At 40.6% G+C, this 21,738-nt stretch overlaps 1 protein-coding gene across 1 annotated transcript in view; it reads right to left on the reverse strand.

The window, feature by feature from the left end:
• Window positions 1-433: 433 nt before the first annotated feature.
• The window catches only part of ATP12A (ATPase H+/K+ transporting non-gastric alpha2 subunit), a 30,283-nt gene continuing 8,978 nt past the window's right edge, over window positions 434-21,738 (reverse strand). Inside the window, exons 5-23 of the mRNA XM_015814858.1 lie at window positions 21,007-21,120; window positions 20,370-20,504; window positions 18,843-18,960; window positions 17,355-17,623; window positions 15,255-15,453; window positions 14,798-14,907; window positions 13,716-13,850; window positions 12,714-12,906; window positions 11,552-11,727; window positions 10,765-10,901; window positions 10,147-10,297; window positions 7,734-7,902; window positions 6,802-6,956; window positions 5,751-5,874; window positions 5,409-5,554; window positions 3,463-3,596; window positions 2,548-2,649; window positions 2,237-2,328; window positions 434-911 (exon numbers count right to left, since the gene is read on the reverse strand). Of these exons, the coding sequence (XP_015670344.1) occupies window positions 883-911; window positions 2,237-2,328; window positions 2,548-2,649; window positions 3,463-3,596; window positions 5,409-5,554; window positions 5,751-5,874; window positions 6,802-6,956; window positions 7,734-7,902; window positions 10,147-10,297; window positions 10,765-10,901; window positions 11,552-11,727; window positions 12,714-12,906; window positions 13,716-13,850; window positions 14,798-14,907; window positions 15,255-15,453; window positions 17,355-17,623; window positions 18,843-18,960; window positions 20,370-20,504; window positions 21,007-21,120 (2,688 nt within the window). The 3' untranslated portion in view covers window positions 434-882. The remainder of the gene's footprint in view (window positions 912-2,236; window positions 2,329-2,547; window positions 2,650-3,462; window positions 3,597-5,408; window positions 5,555-5,750; window positions 5,875-6,801; window positions 6,957-7,733; window positions 7,903-10,146; window positions 10,298-10,764; window positions 10,902-11,551; window positions 11,728-12,713; window positions 12,907-13,715; window positions 13,851-14,797; window positions 14,908-15,254; window positions 15,454-17,354; window positions 17,624-18,842; window positions 18,961-20,369; window positions 20,505-21,006; window positions 21,121-21,738) is intronic.

The following is a 21,738-nucleotide window of genomic DNA, read 5'->3' on the forward strand; positions in this document are numbered from 1 at the left end:
TCCTTAACTAACCATGTTTGAAATAAATCATATATTAGCATGTTGTACAAACCTTTTCATTGCCATCTAGTGCACACATACATGCTCATATGCTCACTTACACACACAGTATACAGTATCTTATGCCTTGACACCCACAAAGCCTTACAGATTTTTAGTTCGAGTTATCTTTCACTTCAAAATAGTGATAATAAACTTGATGTCTGGTTAAAGATGAAGGTAGGGGGGAAATAAAAAAATAATGACTCCGGATAGCAATTTGCTCAACCAAGTGCCCTTCAAATAAATTGGAATTACATCACCCACATATTGTCGATCCAAAAAGCCAACAGACTCTTCCACAGGACCAATTAACTCCATTGAACGTCAGCTTTGCATCAGCTTCTGCCAACTGTTAAAGAACCAGGTATGACAAAAACAGAGGCTTTCTATAAAAAGACTTTTATTATGAAACTATATTTATACACTGCAATACATGGCCACACAATGTGATCAACACCTGCTAGCTTTCACTTGAATTGCTGCAGAAGATGCCATTGTCACGCTGAACAACAAAAATACAACTTTGAAGAAACCTAGTGCAAGTCAAGGGTCATCCCCCTTGCTGTCATGGGAAGAACAAATCTTTGGTTTCTTTTGTTCTATATACAAGAGAGTTCAGATTTTGTACACATTCAACACTTAAAGAATCGGGCAATAAAAATAGGAAATATTCAAGTTGGTAATCCCAGGTTAATTCTTTTACAGTACAGTTGAGTTTCAGGTCCCGTTCCTTCTTTCTTTCCTTCCTGGGAGAAGATCCTGCTACCCAAAGTTATTGCACAAACACAACTTCTAAGGAGCTGCCAAAAAAAGGCCACTGACTTATGCTGTCCATCACTCTCAGTAGTACATGTTTTTATCCCACCAGCCTGTAGTCAAAGGAGAAAAAAATAGGAAGAAATAAATATTTTTTCTAATAAGAAGCAGGTTGGCTGGCATAATGAATGCTATTAATAGGAGAAAATATTTGCACCTCAGATTGTTTTCTTGCAGACATTTCATGACCCAACTAGGTAGCTTCATCAATGCTAGAAGAGAATGAGGTTTGCTCTCCGTATATATACAGAGATGATATTAACTAGTTGGGTGATAAAATGTCTGCAAGAAAACAACCAAACTCAGAGAGCACCAAGGACCCCACTGAATGCTATTAATCAGATCTCCTTGGTCATAAAGATAGTTATGGGGTATCTGCTCTCTCTCTTTTTCCCAAATGTACACAGACCCCAAAACCTGGATGCATCTGATTTCAAGGATTCAAAAAGGCACCTCTGCTATTGTTCCAGAAGTCAGGACTCTGTAAATGGGTCCAACGTTTTGAGAAAGGAACAAACCTCGGCTCCTAAGACCTTGTGTAACTCTGATGGCTTCCAATGAGAGCCCTACCACCATCACCAAGTTGTAATAAAATTGTAACATTACATGCAGCAGAAGGGAAGTATCGAGTTTAATGTCTTCTATTAATTGGTTGAAATTCAGCCTAACCTAATTTTGGGCCTGGCCACATCCATTTCTTTGTTTTGACTACTTTGTGCGACTTTTGACCATCTGAATATCAACTAATGACCTACTATGGCCTTTAGGAGGTACCAGACTAAGAGTAATTTGACAGTAACTCTAGGATATGTTCAGGACTTCTTGGTTGATCATTTTAGTCAAATGCCTGTCGACCATCTAGTTGGGTTTTCATTTATATCCCTGCATTGAGTAGGGGGTGACACTTGATGGCCTCAATGAGCTATGCAGGACGTGGTGTTCTGATGCAAAAAAAATATTTTCCTATCCAAATCTCTTTATTCAGGTGGGATTAGAAAACAACTATGACATCAATCTTGGAGCCTGGACAGGACTATCTAATCAGGGCAACCAGTAATGCACAGTTTTAAATTCCATTGAAACGACAACTATAAAACTATAACTGGCTAACTTACTGTTTCATGCTGCCTTTGGCTTTTTTCCAAACCAATGAACCTTTTATTAGAATGTGAAGTGGAGCCAAGTCTACTGGCTTGCAATTCCCAGTGCCAAGGAAAAAAAAATCCTGACCTGAAGGAACCTCTTACATCTTTTTTGGGCAAGGGCAATATTGCCTGTGATAATGAGCATTTAATTGAAATTGCAGGTTCAGTAATGTTGGCTTGGATTGGAATAGGTATGAAAATTTAAATTGTGCATGAAATGCTACCCCACTTACTTCCTGGATATCGTCTAATGAATAACTTGCGCATTTCATCATAGACCCATATCAAGATGGCGTTTGGCACGCAGATGAACCAGTACTGAACCCTGGAAAAGAGAAGGTTGGGTGGGAACTAGGAATTAAAGTCCAATACATCTCATGGGTACAAGCTTGAAAAAGCAGGTACGATATTATATTAAAATCACAGCAACCTGTAATTTTGATGTTGTTAGCCACCCGGAGTCACCATGAGACAGTTAGGGCGGGCCATATAAATTTGTTTAATTGATTAATTAATTAGCCTAACCGCAAGAAGCTAAACTTACCGAAGAGGGGTGAAATTCAAAGCATTGACACTTCCAAGACCGTAAGAGAGAATCGAAGCTATTGCTAGCTGTGAAAATATACCAATCCAGATTACTTTGTTCCTGCAAAAATAAATAAATAAATACATCTAAGAATAATCACATTATTCATTGATAGTATCAATAGACGGTTTGCATGCAGATGTCACTATACACGCGTATGTGGTTGTTGTGGGCAGGAAGAGTTTAAGAAATCCATGCTTGACCTCCTAGACATGGTTTCTCTCTGTGTGGATGCATTTCCTTGTAGGCCACAAAGCTCCTCAGTTTTGATTTTAAGTACTGAAGGCAGGACAAGAAGCAATGGGTGGAAACTGATCAAGGAGAGAAGCAACTTAGAACTGAGGAGAAACTTCCTGACAGTTAGAACAATTAACCAATGGAACAACCTGCCTCCAGAAGCGGTGAATGCTCCAACACTGGAAGTTTTTAAGAAGAAACTGGACAGCCATTTGTCCGAAATGGTATAGGGTTACCTGCCTGAGCAGGAGGTTGGACCTCCAAGGTCCCTTCTAACTTTATTATTATTATTATTATTATTATTATTATTATTATTATTATTATTATTATTATTATTATTATTATTATTATTATTATTATTATTATTATTATTATTATATTTCTAGTTATTCAGGATCACATTCTTGAGGTGCTCCTAATCCAAATTTGAATCTTATGATTCAGTCATAGGCAGCGACGCTAGCACTGCATCTCCCAAGGCTTTCTTGAGCCCAAGTTTAAGTTCCGAAATTATTTGGACAACTTTGTGATTTTGTTTTTCAATGGTTCTGAGAGGACAGTCCTCTCAGCAGCAACCAAGAGTGAGGAGCAAAGAGCTTGCTCTAAAACTTGGAAACCCACGGAATCAACACCAACCTGAAAAGTCCTTGTTGGAAAAGGGAGTTCCTTCTGGTCTTCCTGATAATTAAATCCGCCACTTGCTGAATGGTGATGCTGACGAAAAAGGCCGTGTAGCCGTTGAACTGCAACTGTTTCCGTTGCTCAAAGGTCTGCAGAACATGGAGAAAGAAGAAACATTAAATGGCTGAGCTCAAGAAAGACTTTCAGTGGGAACGGTGGTCTAGGATACAGAATGATTCTTGCTAAACTGTGGCTAGTTGTTTATCAGGTGCTTCAGCATCTCTGCCTCCCATAGTTTTGAAATTGCAGCTGGTGGACAAGAGCCAAACTGGGATATTTATTGAGTATTTGTTGAGCGACAGCTTTGTATACATCATCTTAAAATAGATGATGCCACAGTACAGAAAACACTGAAATGTGAAATAGTACAAGTGTCTTTGTATAACTGTATAATAAGTAGCATATATAAAGTGGGATGGGTCCATTGCCTCTGATCCAAGAAAGATCAAGGGTATAGGTATTTTTTTCTTTATCAGTGATGTACGGTGGCTTTATAATGTATCTTCTAAACTGGTAGCTGCACTGAGAAAAGGAATCCATTTGATCTTTCCTGGAATTTGGTGGTTGACCTCAAGACTTACACTCGTACTATCTCAGTAACTGGATTAGAGAGATTCCTGTAAAATGAATCACTGGAACTATTTTTAGATGTTCTGCCCAATATATCCTATATTACTAGACAATATAAGAATGCCATTTCTGTGTTTGGGCTGAACAGCGTACAGTGAACACTTCTAATCTGAAATCTGATCTCAGGAGCTGCGGAATCAGGTAATAAACCATGTAGGTCTGGGCTTCAGATGGCCATACCAGCAACTCAGTCTCTTAACATTAATTGCTACATATTGTGGGCAGACATGCAACCAACGGGAAAGGATGTGAGACGGATTAGCCAATGGGTGCTGAAGGAAGCAGAAATCACCAGTTTCAGGAGTAAGGATGGGTGGCAATGTGACAGCACACAAAGCTATTTCCAAAATGTACCAAGAAGAGACATTGCAAGAACCTGTTAGTAGATCATCTGCTTTAGAGTGGGTCAACTGGCAGAATTTTGCATACAATGTCATTCCATACCTGGGGTAGTTTACTGATTAATGTTATTTAACTCTAAACTGATGTGATATAATGGACGAGACCAATAGGTTTTACATAAGCTGGCCCAGGGCTTTCTCATTTTGTCTGTTATGGAGGTATGTCTTTGTCAAATCTTATCTAAGCTCAGAAGGTAAAGTGGGGAGGGGTTGAACCAGGTTAGGACATAGGTGAAAGACTATAAGGAAGTCTCAAGGCTTTAGGCTAGGTTGGGAAATCAAAAACATTATCTTGAAAGAAGGCAATGCCAAAATACTTCCAGACTCTAAGGAAGAAAACTACGAGGTTACCAGAAGTCAACTTCAAAGAGACTAGGACTTTAAAAAAATACAGTTACTGTGTTTTAATGGATTATTACCCTTGCCATACCTATAGCTATTGGGGTGGGGGGAGGTTTGAATCAATGTTAGCTAATGACAACTGCCTGGACTAGTCCTTGCTGTCTTCTTGACATCATTGTTGGAAGTAGTTTATCTTTGCTTTCTTCGTCCCATAAGTGCTTTTCCAAAAGGCAACTGGACTTTCTTGTTTTTTTTCTCTCGAACACATTCAGTTCTTCAGAAGCTTCTTGGATGAGAAGCCAAACATTCGCAAGGAAAGAAACCGAAGACAGTCCAGTTGCCTCTTGAAAAAGCAGCTTTGGGACAACCATGACCTGGATGACTTCCTACAGTTAAGAACTGGCCCAAAGTCACCAGCTGGCTTTGGGGCTGAGGTGGGAAACAATTAAGTGGAATCTCCTGGACTGGTCCTTGTCTTTTGCTCAGAATAACTGATGCCTTCAATGAAAGAGATTTGCAACACTCTACCCATTCTTGTCCATAGCTGTCGGGCAAGTCAGCCAAATATTCCTGTTCCCATGGAATTCGGATACGGAGAAGAGAGTAAGGAAGCCAGCCTTGCTCAGCATAAACAGTGAAATAGGTCAAAAGGGCCCCGATGCTTTGGAGCATGCCTGCAAGAGAGAAGAAAGGAATGGCCTTTTTTTTACAGGAGAAGAAAGTTGATTGCTTTCTCTGGAGACATTTGGATCCCAGTTAGCAGGATCCTGAAGTTGGTCGTTAAAGATGAGAAATACTCTCCATGTTCACCCACAAAGATCCACCCAAGCACCTACTCATTCTTCTCTGGTAAGAATGTCCCTATCATACCGATGTGCAAGTAGGAGTAGACTACAAGCTCCTGGTTGACCAATCGGTCTCTTTTTTTGTGCCTCGGTTTCCTCTTCATGATGTCACTCTCCGCTTTCTCATAGGCCAGTGCAACAGAAGGAATCTGTAAGGGGAAAGACAAATTGTTGGGACCACTCATATGTTGGATTGATCTGTTTATCTCTCGTGTTCGCTGTACACAAAAAGAAAGTAGTCATGGCAATAAAGTCTAACCTACAATACCCCAATCAAGGAACTACCCACTCAGTAAACACCAGCCTAATCGGGAAACCACCAAGAACACTCCCATTGACACTGACAGGGCAAGCCACTAGTATATAAACAGAGAGAAAATCCCACCAGCTTCTATAATTGGTAATGTTACCTTGCTGGGTCATGAAACATTTGTAAGAAAATCACCAAGCTCAAAGAGCACCAAGAACCCCACAAGACTATCCTTAATTCCCTAGAATGTACTGAGTCCCTTGTTTTGTGAGATGGCTGGCTATATAAATTTGACAAATAAATAAATACCGGCACTTCCGCAGTAAGATGTCTCTTTGGCTAGAGCTGGGAAAAATGGTTCAGGATTAAGATCTAATCTTTGATCTCAGGGGGATTTAAATGAAGTTTGTATTGTCCTTGGCAGTTAAATGAGAGCTTCTTTCATTAGGCATTCCCTCTGCCTATTTTTTTTTAAAGCATTAGCAAGAAACAGGGGAAGATAACTATGAGTTTAATTTTAAGCTTGATGGCACAGTGGTGGCGCAGTGGTTAGAATGCAGTATTGCAGGCTAATTCTGCCATCTGCCAGCAGTTCGATCCTGATAGACTCAAGGTTGACTCAGCCTTCCATCCTTCCGAAGTCGTTAAAATGAGGACCTAGATTGTTAGGGGCAAATATATTAACTCTGTGAAATTGCTTAGAGAGGGCTGTAAAGCACTATGCGGTGGCATCTAAGTGCTATTGCTATTGCTATTCCTACAAAGGTTTGGGTGAACATGCATATGAGAAAGAGGAAACGTTGTCTTTCAGAAGTGATGAACTCACAATATCTGTGCCCAGGTCAATAAAGAGGAGGGTGATGGTGCCAATAGGGAGGGGTATGCTGGCAATGATGTAAATCAGGAATGGACACAGCTCGGCGATGTTTTTGGTCAACGTGTAGGCAATCGTTTTCTTCAAATTGTCAAAGATCAGGCGGCCTATAACAGAGAAGATCAAAAAGATTGTTGACAGCTGGCTGAATATGGCAGGCCACCTTCTGAAATCTATCATTTCTTTATCAGTTTAATTTGAACATTGTTGGTGGTTGCATCTGCTAGAACACAACACCAAGCAGGCTTATGCTTCTTTGAGTGCTGTTATTTGCACTGAAAAGAAAATCAGCTTTTCAGCGATATTTCCAGGGCTAAGTCATTAGTATTTTCAATATGTCTTTCCCTTTGAAACTGCAAAAAGGGTAGATCTCATCTGTGGACAACTTCAGACATCTACTCCAGAGGCGATGTTCTCAATATCTCATTCATTTAATGGACAATAGCGAATCAAATGTTACAAAATGAAACCAATCTCTGCAACATCTACTGCTATCATATGAAAGTATATTATAATTATAATAGAATAATATAATATAGTTGAGTAACGGACCACAAAGCTCTAGAAAATGAATGAATGAATGAATGAATGAATGGAATTTGAAATAAACTGGACTCAATTTGGCCATGACTGGGGCATAAGACAAGATAAAACCCAACAAGCCTGGAAACAGGATGCTGTCAATCAAACGGTGGCAATGATGGGCATAAAATTGTCTATACATATTTCCATAGGAAATTGTTTCTACATATGTCCAGCCTGCTCTCAGATATATCTGAATTCCACGATCCGTACAGCTTTAGCTGTGAAGTCCCCCTTTTTCTATGTATACCAATGGATCACACCATGTGGCTAAGGTTCGAATTGTGGCCTGCTCATCTTACCTTCTTCAACTCCAGTAACAATGGATGCAAAGTTATCATCCAGCAAGACCATATCTGCTGCATTCTTAGCTGCATCGGAGCCAGCAATCCCCATTGCAATCCCAATATCTGCTTTCTTTAAAGCTGGTGAATCATTGACTCCATCACCAGTTACAGCAACTACGGCTTCCTGGAGAACACAGATTGAAGATTATGATATACACTACGGATATCCAACCATGGCAACTTTAAGACATGTGGACTTCCATTCCCAGAATTCCCCAGCCAAAATTAAGGTCCACAAGTCTTAAAGTTGCCAAGCTTGGACACCTTTGATATATAGTTCCAAGTTCTTCCCTAGCTTGAGTCCTGTTGTGTTGGTATTTGTGATTTGAGATCTGTGGATAAATATTATGAAGAACAATTACACTATCAAAAATGGAACTATTCTGCTACGGGGATGGCCAGAAGAATTATCATTACCATTCAAAAAGGTCTAATCTTCTGCAACAGTTTGTTGGTATGCATGGTGTGTCAACAGTTGAACTCGGGTTTTTTTTCCTTGACCCAAAGATAAGGAAGAATGCTTTCAAAAAAAAGTCAGATATTTTGGGGACTTGTTTTCATTAAAAAATAAAAATAAATCTATCATTCCAGCCTGAGACAGAATTGGAACAATTAAGTGAATTCTGCTCATTCCAAGCAATTGATGCCTGATTCTGCTGTAGGCAGTTTGGAAAGTCAATTCTACTAACATTTCAAAGGGTTACATAAGATTTGTTAACCTTGCCCCAAATTGCCTCTTAATCATGCCCAAAGGAAGTGGTTATACTTTCTGGAATGAAGCTAAACTTTGGTTCTTGCTTTGCCTTTTACAAATGGAAAATAATATAATTTTGGGGGGGGGTGTTTTGTCATTTTTTCTGGAGTTGATTCATGCAAGGCAAAAATAAATGAGAGAAAGAGAATATGCATTTCATTCTAAGAGCCTTAACTGGTTCACTTAGCTGAGTTCTGTTTATATAGCATTTTATTGAACAGTCAACCCAAAGTTTATGGCAGCTGTGTAATATCAGGGGAAAAAGATCTGAATATCAATCAATCAATTAGAATAGAGCTGGAAGGGACCTTGGAGGTCTTCTAGTCCAACCCCCTGCTCTAGCAGGAGACCCTATAACATTTCAGACAAGTGACTGTCCAGTCTCTTCTTAAAAACCTCCACTGATGGAGCACCCACAACTTCTGAAGGCAATCTGTTCTACTGGTTAATTGTTCTCGCTGTCAGGAAATTTCTCCTTAATTCTAGGTTGCTTCTCTCCTTGATTAGTTTCCATCCATTGTTTCTTGTCCTGCCCTCTAGTGCAGTGGTTCTCAACCTTTTTAATGCCGCAACCCCCAACCGGTCGTAAGTGGAGGACTAAACCGGTTGTAAGTTGAGGACTAAACCGGTTGTAAGTCGAGGACTAAACCGGTCGTAAGTCGAGGACTACCCAACCGGTCGTAAGTTGAGGACTTTCCCTGCCCAGGAGCACCGCGCATGCATGGTTCCGCCCCCTGCGCCGGCCGAGGCGTAGCTGGCAAGCGGCAGAGACGGAGCAGGCCAACCACCAGCTGGCGCAGCCCAAGGGAGGTAAGGCACCCGCCGGAAAAGGGGAAAAAATGTGGACAAAAAAAATGGCGGACAAAAAAATGGCAGACAGCCTTGCTTGGCGACCTCCGTGAAATGGTCGATCAACCCCAAATGGGGTCGCGACCCATAGGTTGAGAACTGCTGCTCTAGTGCTTTGGAAAATAAGTTGGCCCCCTCCTCTTTGTGGCAGCCTCTCAAATAATTCAGGTTTAAAGGTATCAAGGAAGCCCTATTGATTTTAGTTTCTGAATGGGATCATACAACGTGAGACTGGCATTTGTTTCTTGTTAGTATGAAATTAAAGGTTACATTCAGCTCCAGACAGAGATCTACACATGACGTGGTAATAAGTTGCAATGGAAGACCATTGAGAGTATTGTGAGCTGAAGAAAAAAGGTCTTAGATGGAAACCGATGGAGAGAATCCCATTTGGAAAGCAACCATACTTTTGACACTGCCATAAATTACACAGTGTCCAACAGTTTAGAGGATGGAGCCACTAAATGCAAACAAAATGCGTACAACAGACTCTTTGGCTTTCCTAGAGCTAAATGCTTCTTTGGATGTAGTTAGTAGCAAAATAAAAAGAGCGGATCTTTCAGAACAAGAAGTCAAAGAGCAAAACTAAATGAGCATCACTGAACAAACCAGCATAGATGAAGCAAGCTTGATCTTATTTGTCTACTGTCTACTTATCTGTCTACTCTAATTTGTTCCCTTTGGATTAGAATTCATCTGCTGAGAAATGTTCACAGTGGCGCAACTTGCTTCTCATCAAAACAGGGGTTCTTCATTTCTCCTTACCTGTCTTTGACAGCCCTCCACGATGATCAGCTTTTGCTGGGGCGAAGTGCGGGCGAAGACAATCTCTGAATGGTGGATTAGGATGTCGTCCAATTGTTCTGCAGTCATATCCTTCAGCTCCATGCCATTAATAACAGCTGCTTTGGCCTCTCTGCAAATCCAGACATAAGGGTAAAGCATTTAGTGGTCAGCATAGGATGGTAAGCAACAATGTGGCTTGTTTAGTTCTGTCTTGGAATTCTATGTAAGTATATCAAACATCACAGTTTGCAAAAACATGGCTTAGTGTTATTTGTAAGCAACATTCTGTTGATGTAACCTTGCAATAAGGTTAGGGATTGTACTTCTGGGTGTGCTTGTTGTCTGGACTACCTTGCAAGCCTGACTACAACCTTGCAAGTTTGAAAGTACATCTCCCCCACCTCATATTTACATCCAAGAAACTAGGGGAGATGACTTCTGAGATGTTTACCATGTCTCTATTCCTTCTATGGGTTCAGCTGCTTCTTATCTAACCTATAGCTCTTCCTCCTGTCTCCCAAGGTGACTTCCACATACCATTCCAATACCTTAGAAGGAGAATTTATCTTCTCCCATCCATTTCTGGGCCATTCTTACCGTTTGTTCACTTGTTCAACTGGAATATTGAGGCGCTTGGCAATGTCTTCTACAGTCTCACTGGTAGCCGAAATGATCCCAACACTCTTAGCAATGGCTTTTGCTGTAATAGGATGGTCACCTGTCACCATTATCACCTACAAAAAAGGATTAATGGTGAAAAGATGTGTCTGTTCTGGATATTTCCCAGATCCACCAAAATAGACTGTCCGCTACTAGCACGACTTTGGATATCACGTTCCTTTTCAGAGATAAAATTTCAACATGAAATAGGAAAAACCATTGGGTATGAATATCTACGGTGATTGTCAGTTATCCAGGTCATGGCTGTCTCAAAGCTGCTTTTCCAAAAGGCAACTGGACTTTCTTTGATTTTGCTTGAACTTTCACTTCAAGAAGCTTCTTGGATGAGAAGCAAAAAGTCTTCAAGCAAAAACAAAGTCCAGTTGGCTTTTGAAAAAGCACCTTTGGGAAATTGGGTATGAAAGATATGCAATGAATTGTCCCTTTGTAAAGGCATAATATTTATGGATGGATGGATGGATGGATGGATGGACGGGGTGGGTGGGTTGGGGGGGTGTATGTATGTATGTATGTATGTATGTATGTATGTATGTATGTATGGATGGATGGATGGATGGATGGATGGATGGATGGACGCACGGATGGACAAGTAGGATTGTTGGGTTTTGAAATTGTGCTTGTTTTGGAGCTTCCTCTGTTCTCAAGAATTATTGCTCTGAAGATTTGGAAATCATTCTCCTTTGTTATTTTGGGGAAAACCTACCTTGATCCCAGCACTACGGCATTTCATTACAGCATCTGGGACAGTGGATCGAGGAGGATCAATCATTGACATGAGTCCCACAAAACAAAGACCATTGGTAGGAAAGTTCATGGAATCAGTATTGAATGTATAGTTCTCTGGAAATTCCTCTTCTGGCAGATACAAATGACAGAAGCCTGGATTCAAGCAAGAAACCACAAAACAAACTATTTTAATGGAGAAAAAAATAATACTCTAATAACCATCACATTTTATGGATCAAATATTCTACTAAGGTATTTTATGGATCAAATATTCTACTAAGATATTTGTGATCCTCGCCAGCTTTAACCTGCACTTAATATATAAATTGATTTAATCTCTAGTGTAACACATTATCTTGTTAAATGTGTCCAAGAAAATAGCCAGCACAGAAGTTATGTGAGCAATGTACAGTAAAAACTACCCAGTGGAATCAATTTATAGAAGCAACTTAAGTAACTCAAAGCTTGTATCTTAAAAAGAAGTAAGTGGGTGGCCAATTAGTAATTAAGCTTACATATTTGCTTTCTTCTGCTTGGGTTTAGCACAGTCGTATAAATAAATGCCACCCAACAGTATTGCCAAATAAAAGTTATGACTGTTTCTCTAGAGCAGGGCTGGCAACAGAAACACCAACTGTACATTTGTTTGTTTACAGAACTCTCATTTGAATGATGAGATCTTCCACATTATGAGCAGGAGAGGTATCTGAAATGGGTAAGATTTGATGGTCGAACAGTTCAGAACAATTTGGGGAGAAGATGTTTTAACCAATCATGGGAGATTGGATGGTGGGGGCTGAAGCTTGTTAAACACTTCATTGGAGACATGACTAATATTCTGGAATTATCATGTCTCAATAGAAGAGAATATTTGTAGCTCAAGGTTGAACTATGAGGTCCTTGATGGTCTCTGAGCCTGGTTGTTGTCTTACAGATGTTTGCAGACCCCACATCCTTCTAGCACTGATGATGCTACCTAGTTGGGTCATGAAACATCTGCAAGAAAGCAACCAAGCTCAGAGACTACCAAGTGCTCCATTTTAAGTCTGAAGGACACCTAGTGGGTGAAGATGCTCTAGGACAATTATGTTGCCTCCTTCCATGGCTGTAGTTGAACCCAACGTGCTCCTTCTACTTACCAAGTACTCTTTCTCCCATACCACCTAGAGCCATATATGCTGTTTGGAATGCTTCAGCTTTTTCTTCGTCCAGAAGCTCTTCTTTCCCATTAACCAGCATGGTTGTGCATCTCTCTAAAATCCTTTCAGGAGCCCCTTTCATGACCAGCAGGAAACGTTTATCATCAGGATCTTCAGTTTCATGGATGGAGAGCTGAAGTAAAGGAGAAGCAATGGTTGAAATGCACTGTTGATCACAGACATATTTTTAGGACCATAGTCTTACTATTCAGTGGGATCAGGAAAAGAAGTTATTGGCCTGAGAGAAAAAGCTAGTTCTTTATTTAGTGAAATTTCAGTGACTCCCAATCCATTTGATTGTGTTTGTCTTCAAAATTGCAAGTGACTGCTCTGATTTCTTTTTCGTTCTTAGATTTATAACCCACTTTGATTTAGCAGCTTAAGACAGCTCACATAGAGACCTCCCTTCTTTTATTCCCACAACAAACTTACGAACTCGTTTTGGCCAATATTTTCCAACACAAACTATAGACTTGAAAGTGATCTCCCCAGCTCAAAGCAAAGGACCTTTGGGGGGATGTTTTGTGTGTGTATACACATATAGTATATATACCCATACATACAAGTCAGCCTTGACTGATGACCACTAGGACTAGTCCTTACATTTTTCTTGGCAAGATTTTTTAAAGTGGTTTGTCATTGTCTTATTCCCATGGAAAGATTTACATTCCTAATCCCCAAGGCTCCAATTAATTAAGTAATATAGTAACTTAGTAATAACTAAGTAGTATAAGAGTTGAACTTCAACAAACAGGAATTAGATTGGATTGGATTGGATTTGGTGGTCCCTGATTTGGGGAAGACTTCTGAAGTCTAACAAATCTTTTCAATAGGGTGAACAGAGCTAAAACACAACCCCATTTCCTTCAAGGTGGTCCATTTTTCACCCAATCATCCTGCAGTATTTTATTTCACAAGACAACCTACAAAATCAAAAGTTACCTGAAACTTGTTCGTGGAGTTGAAGGGGATTTCAGTCACTTTCGGATTTCTCTTCCTAATGTCCATGATGTCGCCCAAAACAACTTCTGAGAACTTTAGAAGAGCTGTTTCGGAAGCATCTCCCACGACTATTCTCTGGAGGTTTTGAAAATGGGCTTCAGTAAAAAAATCTCCCATCCCAAAATTATTGTCTACATTTTTTTGTTACATTAGCTACTCCCTTCATTATTTCCTGTTATCTCTGATTTTTAGCCTCCATTACAGAAGAAAAATAGTATCGTTTTTTCATGATAAACAATAAGGGACTTACAGTATTTGTTTAAATGAATATTTAAAAAAAAAACAGCTTTCCATACTAAAAGTAATGTGACTACTAAACGCTTCCAAATGGTTGTGTGATTATAACCCAGGTCGTTATAACACAAAAGACTAATGGGCACACAGCCAGCACCTCAAGTACTCAGGATGTTACAAAACAGCTGAACATTCCACAAACAATAACAGCCAACCAATCCACACAGCCAACCAATCCACCTACAGCAACTAAGCCAGCACTCCACACACACACACCAATATTTATAGAGAGACGGTAGCTCCGATCACACTTTGCTCGCACAAGCATGAAGCCGAAGACCCCAGCCTGAAGATGACAAGTGGGACCTCGTCGAAACGTCACCAAGATACTCTCAATCTTACATGGGAAAAGACCCGAATACACCAAGACCTACATACCTGTACCCGTGAAAATCTATGAATATATATATATATATACACACATACATATACACATACACATACACATACACATATACATACATATACATACACACAAACACACACACATACACATACACACACACATATATATAAAGCAATCACTCAGAGGTGGAAAAGCTCTATCTTTCCAAATGCTTGATGAACTCCAAATCCCATCATCCCTAGCTATTGGCAAGGAGAATTGTCACCCATCAATATGTGAAACTCCAGGGTTGACTTCCCACCCCTTAGATGTTGCAAAATGAACTTTTTGTTTCCAAATTAAATTCAGAAATCCAAAACAGCTTTTATTGAGTCCTTCATACCTTCATGATGGATACATTTTCCTGGCCTGGCCTAAATTCAGCCCGGTTACAAAGGGAGACAATTTTGGATAATGCAGCCCATGTGCCTGAAGTTTGGTCAAAAGATTGACCTGAAAACAAAAGGAGGAACAATTATTCTCTGATCAATAACAAGGTGTCATGCTTCCAAACCCAAGGAAGACAGGTTGAGAGTCTTCTAAGTGGTTTCTTATATTGTTCCTCACCCATAGACAGAAATCTTGCTAAACTAAAGCAGACTACTTGCATCATAAAACATATACTCTTGGAACTGTTAGGGAGGAGCTTCACCTTCTTTCTCCCACACAAACTATCTAAATTGAGCTGTCTCTTGCTCCTCTGGAATTCAGCCCCTCCCTCCTGGGAATCCAGACTACATTCCATCACACGAGACCCTTGCGAATTGCCTTTCTCTTCTACCCCTAGGATGATTATTTACTTGATTGATCTTCACTGGTGTCTGCTGAGCAGATTTCATTGTCAAACCACAGGTGAGCTACAGTCATGCGATTCTGGGTCAGCGTCCCTGTCTTGTCAGAGCAGATGACGGAAGTGGATCCCAGTGTCTCTACAGCTTCCAGGTTCTTTACCAAGCAATTCTTTTTGGCCATTCTCTTGGCAGTCAAGGACAAGCTTACCTATCAGTGAAGAGGATGGAACATGTCAGGTAAAAGAAGTCAGGAGCCAGGATAGAGTTCAAAAGTACTACAAGTTTATTTCATACACAAGAATCTGAACTACTAACAGTCAAGGTGAATTAGTGACTTCAAGGGGGGGGGATGGACGTAGGTCTCTTATGGGGGCGTAAAGACTCCAGTCTCATGATACGTATGACCCTGCCCTCAGGCTCAGCCTGGTCATCTCCTACAGAATTGTCGTATGATTTAAATAGATGTCTGTAAGCCAAGATTGAGGTTTTCCCACCATTCTATCCATGATCTGTATTTATTTAGTTCATTTATCATTTCGGTTCTACAATGCCCCATTTGCATAAAACCTATGCAACTTAGATTGACTTTCTAGGGTAGGAGTCTTCAAACTTGGCCCTTTTATGACTTGTGGACTTCAACTCCCAGAATTCCTCAGCCAGGCACGCTGGCTGAGGAATTCTGGGAGTTGAAGTCCACAGGTCATAAAAGGGCCAAGTTTGAAGACCCCTGTTCTAGAGTTATGACAGATCTGGAATGAAATCCGAATCTAACATTTGGCTGAGTAGATAATCCTGTCCTATCGCAAATATGCCTTGAATAATCATGCAAGGAGATGTCTTTTTTAGAAAATATGATACAAAAATCAAGAAATGCCTCAAGAGAAACACCTGAAACTCCATTTCAGAGGTCAGAGAAGGGCAGAATCACAGAATGCAAGAATTTAACCTCTCTTCTTTGACAGGACAAATGTAACGTGACCCATTTGACTTTTTCAAACTTTCCAATAAGGAAAAGAACTAAAATCCCGATTCAGAAGACGTGGGATTTTTTAAAATTGTAAGATGCATCATTTAAAGTGCTAGAAATAGAGGTTAGTGCTAGACTGATATTTTTTCTGCACTATTTTTGTCAGTGAGCTGGGGACGGAGGAATATTAGTGAAATTCCCATGGGTGGTGTGCTACGTTCTGGCAATTAACCTAGATAGAAATGGCTAAGTTCAGTTCTGTGTGGTTTTACACATTTGCATATGATAATCTGTCTGTATACAGTCCTCTTTCCAACTAGAGGCAGTCCTTGACATACAACAGTAATTAAGCTAACTGCTAACCCATTATGATTGTAAGTCAGGACAGTGGTAAAATGGGTTGGCCAGTTAACTGATCCAATTTTCCTTTTGTGCAGTGGTTGTTAAGCAAATTACCACAGTCATTAAGTGAAACCGTGGATTTTTGTATACAGTATGTCTTTGTATCCTGGCAGAAATGGTTTGTCACCACCTGCACCAAAGAAAGTTCTTTATCTTTTCAATATAATGCCCTGGCTGAGGAATTCTGGGAGTTGAAGTCCACAAGTCATAAAAGGGCCACGTTTGAAGACCCCTGTCCTGGAAGGTCCTACTCTGAGTACTAGCTGGACCTAATCCACTTACTTCCTAGCCTAATGCTACTACCAGTACAGATTGCAGTAGGACTGGAAGGAACTATAAAGGAGAACCAACAATGTTGAACTCTTGCATTACATAAGAAAGTTCTAAAAGTCCCCCTCAAGTTATTGGAAGTTGAAATATCAGAATAGCAGAAGAACAGAGGTTCATCACAAAAGGAGCCACCATTGGAGAAGATTCCCACCCAGCATTATGAGAAGTCTTCTCGTAGAGTTGTAGGTGCTTCATCACTGGGAGGTTTTAAGGAAAGACTGGACAACCACCTATCTGAAATGGTATCGGGTCTCCTAGTTGAACAGGGGGTTGGAATAGAAGACCTCCAAGGTCCCTTCCAGCTCTATTCTGATTGACTGAAAGTTCAATCCTCTTGTGTTAAGTAGAAGACATGCAGACCCGGAGTTCTGCAGAATTACTGATGATCCAAGGGAGGAACACATACTCACCGTAACCGTAGCTAACAGTCCCTCAGGCACGTTGGCCACAATGATGCCAATGAGGAAGATGATGGAATCCAGGACAAGGTAACCCATTGAGACAGCAATGATGAAGAAAAGCACTCCAATGGTGATAGCAACACCAGCCACAATATGGACAAAGTGTTCTATCTCGAGAGCAATGGGAGTCTTCTCATTCCCCACTCCAGATGCCAGAGAGGCAATCCGCCCAATGATAGTGTTGTCACCTGTGTTGATCACCATCCCCGTTGCAGTACCTAAGAGAAAAGGTTGATTAGCAAGAAGTCTATACTAATAGTAGAGAACATTTACAGCTCAGGGATGACCGGGGGGGGATGTCCTTGGTGTTCTCTGAGCTTGGTTGTTTTCTTGCAGACATTCCATTACCCAACTAAGTAACATCATCAGTCCTAGAAGGCAGTGGGGCTTGCTCTTTGTTTATATACAGCATCAGTGGGAGTGTTTTTCGTGGTTCTTGGTGAATATTTCCACCAATAGTGGCAAAGTAACCTAGGGTAAATATAAATAGAGAGCAAATCCCACTTCTAGCCTTCTAGCCCTGATGGTGTTATCTAGTTGGGTCATAAAACATCTGCAAGAAAACAACCACACTCAGAGAGCTCCAAGGATCCCATAAACCTTTCTTCCCCTCCACTCCACACACTCCACTCCCTTTTAGCCCTGGGTCATGAAATATCTGCAGGAAAGCACCCAAGCTCAGACACCACCAAGGACCCCAAACAAGACTATACAGTAGATTGATAAACTGAACAATCCTTCCATTCAAGTTTCCTTCACATGATCCTGCCTTTTCCTGATGCTTTTTCCATACATTCATGCACACATTCATAGGGATTAGAAAAATCCCTATGTTCCAGAAGATTTGGGGTCAAAGATCAGCTTCAATTTTTCCCCTGTATATTTTTTTCCCAACTTCAAAAGGTTATGACCGTGTACCATGGATTAAAAGCATGGTTTGGATTCTACCTTGCCTTTTGTAACATATAAACCTCATTGGGTTCAGCCCCCAAATATAGAAAAACTGTATGTAGCAGTCTTTCTCCTATTTAAGGAGGTTGCAATTTTACATAGGCACAAAATAGAAAGGTCAGTTGGGGTGATGTCTGAGATTGTCATGGCAGGAAATTGAACTAGCTCTAACAGGAGGCAGATGTGAACCAACTTGCCTCAGGCAGCAGATCCAGGGTGGCACGGCAAGGCAGGAAATTGCTATTTACTTAGTATGATTGTTTTTTTATTGCCTTGTTACCATTCTTTGGATTTTATTGGTCGTTCTGGTTCCCAAAGAAGGAGCTTATGGGATTTTGATGCCTTGGGGGTCACAAGATAGCTAAAAATGGATTCACCAAGAATGTCCTTTCAGTTATACAACAGAGGCATGATGTTAAGGAACAAAACGGCTTGAGCCCAGTGACAAGTCTCATCCTGTCTCTGTCACTCCTCTGACACACATACCTTCCAAGCAGGTTGTAGAATAGAAACCGATGTTTTTAGTCTCCAGTGGATTTTCATGAGTGAATTCACACGAGCGGGACTGAGGTTCTGACTCTCCGGTGAGAGAAGAATTGTCCACCTGTGAAAAAAAAGACCAACATGAGACTGTGGAAGCCCCTTCCAGATGCTCAACTATCTTGAGGGGTTACACAAAAATGTTTTCATTCTCCTCCTTATGGTATATGTAAAGGTAAAGGAGTCCCAGTGACTATATGGGGTGCCGACTATACGGGGTGGCGGTACTCATCTCCGTTTCAAGGCCATTGAGCCAGCGCTGTCCAAAGACATTTCCATGGTCATGTGGCTAGCATGACGTCAAGGAGCACTGTTATGTTCCCACCAAAGTGGTATCTATTTATCTACTCGCATTTGCATGCTTTCGAACTGCTAGCTGAGGTAAGGCAAGGACGGGAGCTCACTCTGTCGCATGGAGCTTGGGTCTCAAACCCAGGCTATCAGCTTTTTAGTTGGAGGCAAGTGAGATATCTTTCAATAAAGAACAGGAATGTTTTAAGAGAGAATGCCCTTCGTGATTTCCCTTATTTCTGTTTCCTTTCTATCTCCATCTTTATCACAAATGGATGTTGGATTGTTCGTTATTTTACCTCATAGTTCATTTATATTTTCACTCAACCTAACAGCTTAATGACATGTTTCTTTTTAAAAAGCATGCCTTCCTCAAACTTTTTGGCATTTCCTGCAAAATGGGACAGCAGTAAGAAATACCTCTTTCTTTAACACCTGGTACTCATCTTTAGCTTACTTCATCTAAAATCATTTGATCATGTAAACAAATCCAAAGTTGAAGTCAGTTTATACTGTTGTCATCTCAGTCTTAAGCAACTGCACAAACAATTCAGAGAGAGAACAGCTTACTGAATTACTGCCATAACAACATAATTTCTGTGGGAAGATTTTTCTTATAAAAAGGGAGAAAAATGCTGCTTGTAAAAGTTTGAAAGAGTCTCTATGATGTTTTTTTCCCCTTTGCTATTGAATAAACCCATTCTTTAAATGCTTTAAATCCTACCAGTTCTTGTTCCTGATTAGCAGAAAGATGATACCAATAGAAGAGACTATTGGTACCTCAGGGTTGAAATGGGGGGCCTTGGTGCTCTCTGAGCTTGGTTGTTTTCTTACAGAGAATTCATTACCCAACTAGATAACATCACCAGGGCTAGAAGGGAGGGGGGGGTTAAGGAGGGGCAGGAGGAGGAACAGGAGGAGGAGGAACAGGAGGAGGAGGATGGAGGATGGAGGAGGAGGACTGTGTAGTCCTTGATGCTCTCTGAGCTGGGTTGTTTTCTTGTGAATGTTTCATTACCCAACGGGGGAACATGATCAATGCTAGGATGATGATGATGTTACTTAGTTGGGTAATGTAACATCTGCAAGAAAACAACCCAGATCAGAGAGCACCAAGGACCCCATACAAAGATTTGAAATTCTGATAGATCATCTCTTTTTCCACTCTGATCTAAAACCTACCTTACAACCCTGAGTCTGGATTAGTCGGATGTCAGCTGGTATTCGGTCTCCACCTTTGATTTCGACAATGTCACCCACCACTAGTTGGTCAGCTGGAATTTCTCTTTTCTCTGCATCTCTGAAGACAAGGGCTTGCTAGTGAGAAAAACACAGAGGTGCTTTAGTTGGATAATTGACCTAACAAGTATATTTGGAACAATTCATAGAAGACAGTTCTGCTCATGGCTGTTGGCCCTGATAGCTCACATTAATCTCCAGGTCTGAGGTAGCCTGCCTCCAAATATCTTGTAGGCTATAACATGGGTACCTCCTGCTTGGTCTTTGTGAGAAACAAAGTGCTGGACTAGATAGGCTTTGATGTCACCCAGCAGCACTATTCTCATATTTTTATGTAATTGGGAACAATTGTGTCTACAATTTCTATGTTAATTAACCTGAATAATACTCTAGGTTGAAGTCATGTATAAGCTCCATTTTTGAACCCGATATATATAATGGGAGCAGAGAGCTAACTTCTCTTTTAATTGTATTGACTCCTGGACCAATCTCATTTCATCTACTCGTTCTAGGAAATCGAATAAAATCAAATCTCTAAGTACCTCTACTTAAATGCATTAGTACAGTATTGGAAATTTACCTGTGGGATCATTTTGCCGAAGCTGGCCATTATGTTTGTGCTCTTAGCTTCTTGATAATAAGCAAACATCCCAGTCAAAATGACGACCAGGACAAGGATGGCACCCAGGTAGAGCTGGAAAGGGAGATTATCCAGGTTAGATAGAAACAAAAGTAATCTTTTATAGAAGTCTTCCAAAGCCATGAGAACAAATCAATCACAAGGAAATTGTGATGCTACATCTTCTAATCTGTGCGTGCAGAGGGGATGTCTATCGATGGAGGTCTTCAAGAAAAGATTGGACTGCCATTTTTCTGGGATGGAATAAGGTATCCTGCAGGAGGTTGGACTAGAAGACCTTCAAGGTCCCTTTCGGCCCTATGTTTCTATGAATGTGCTGTTTAGCTACAAGGGAATCAGGACTCATGGGCATTTAAATAAAGAAAGAAATTGCAAAGCAATGTAATGGAAAGATATGACTTTACTGATGATCTTCAGCCAAGTAGTACAACTTCCATCAGCTTGGAAGTTACATCAGGCCTTGTGGGGCTTACCAAGGGCTATTCTCCAGAAGGAGTTGAACCAGGAACCCAAAGATTAGGAGAATTCAGATTTGCTAAAGGGTGAATAAAGTCTTAAAATCCAGCATTGCTGAAACCCACCCCTCCCTCTGAAATATATGCACCTTTACCCTGATTTCTGGAGAGTTCTCCACCATGAACTCATTGCTCCTTAATTTTATCTATGTGTTGC

Source organism: Protobothrops mucrosquamatus, unplaced genomic scaffold (assembly GCF_001527695.2).
Source record: "Protobothrops mucrosquamatus isolate PMUCROS unplaced genomic scaffold, P.Mucros_1.0 scaffold287, whole genome shotgun sequence".
Taxonomy (NCBI): Eukaryota; Metazoa; Chordata; class Lepidosauria; order Squamata; family Viperidae; genus Protobothrops; species Protobothrops mucrosquamatus.